The sequence below is a fragment of the Oxyura jamaicensis genome, unplaced genomic scaffold, assembly GCF_011077185.1.
Source record: "Oxyura jamaicensis isolate SHBP4307 breed ruddy duck unplaced genomic scaffold, BPBGC_Ojam_1.0 oxyUn_random_OJ67793, whole genome shotgun sequence".
Classification (NCBI taxonomy): domain Eukaryota; kingdom Metazoa; phylum Chordata; class Aves; order Anseriformes; family Anatidae; genus Oxyura; species Oxyura jamaicensis.
In genome coordinates, this window is record NW_023308643.1 from 1 (window position 1) to 1,184 (window position 1,184).

Consider the following 1,184-nt stretch of genomic DNA (forward strand, 5'->3'; position numbering starts at 1 on the left):
CCTGTGGCCCCCTGCTACCAAAACCTTGCCACGTAAACCCACCACACCGGGGATTAAAGGGGGGGTCGGGGGGGGGTCGGACACCCCATAATTGCCCCCATTTCCCCCCCGCAGGTGGGGCAGGCGGCCTACTCGGCCTCCAAGGGCGGCATCGTGGGCATGACGCTGCCCATCGCCCGCGACCTCGCGCCCCTGGGGATCCGCGTGGTCACCATCGCCCCAGGTAGGGTTGTAGGGGAAACGCTTCGCCCCCTTTTTTTGGGGGATGGGGGGGGGTGGGGGTGGAAAGGTCACAGGGAAATGCTTCACCCTCTTTTTTTTTGGGGGGTAGAAAAGCTGGAGGGCAAGGACTTCACCCCCTTTTTTTTGGGGGTGGAAAGGGTTGAGGGGCAAACGCTTCACCCCCTTTTTTTGGGGTGGAAAAAGTTGAGGGGCAAACAATTCACCCCCTTTTTTTTGGGGGGAAAGGGTTGAGGGGAAACGATTCACCCCCTTTTTTTTGGGGTGGAAAGGGTTGAGGGGCAAACAATTCACCCCCCTTTTTTTGGGGTGGAAAAGTTGTGGGGCAAACGATTCACCCCCTTGTTTTTGGGGTGGAAAGGGTTGAGGGGCAAACAATTCACCCCCTTTTTTTCAGGGGGTGAAAAGTCACGGGGCAAACAATTCACCCCCTTTTTTTCGGGGGGTGGAAAAGTCGCAGGGAAACGCTTCACCCCCTTATTTTGGGGGGCTGGAAACGGTGCAGGGCAAAGCACTCACCCCCCCTTTTTTTTTTTTCTCTCTCTCTCCCCCCTTTTAGGGTTGTTCTCCACCCCTCTGCTGGCCGGTTTGCCCGAGCGGGTGCGGAGCTTTTTGGGGCAGCAGGTGCCCTTCCCCTCCCGCCTGGGGCACCCCGGGGAATTCGCCCACCTGGTGCAGGCGCTGGCCGAGAACCCGATGATCAACGGGGAGGTGGTGAGGCTGGACGGGGCCCTGCGCATGCAGCCCTGAAGGCCCCCCCCCCCCAAAAAAAAATTGGGGGCCCCCCCCGGAAAATTGGGGATCCCCCCCGGAACTTTGGGGATCCCCCCTTGGAACTTTGGGGATCCCTCCTTGGAACTTTGGGGACCCCCCTTGGAACTTGGGGGATCCCCCTGGAAATTGGGGACCCCCCTGGAGAATTGGGGGCTCCCCCTGAAAATTGG

At 59.8% G+C, this 1,184-nt stretch overlaps 1 protein-coding gene across 1 annotated transcript; it reads left to right on the plus strand.

The window, feature by feature from the left end:
* Positions 1-59: 59 nt before the first annotated feature.
* On the plus strand, positions 60-1,178 carry LOC118159151 (3-hydroxyacyl-CoA dehydrogenase type-2-like; the record flags this gene model as incomplete). Its single annotated transcript, XM_035313773.1, has 2 exons — positions 60-223; positions 800-1,178. Coding segments are annotated over 2 exons (355 nt in total), but the record flags the coding sequence as incomplete, so codon positions are not given.
* Between the last annotated feature and the right edge of the window lie 6 nt (positions 1,179-1,184).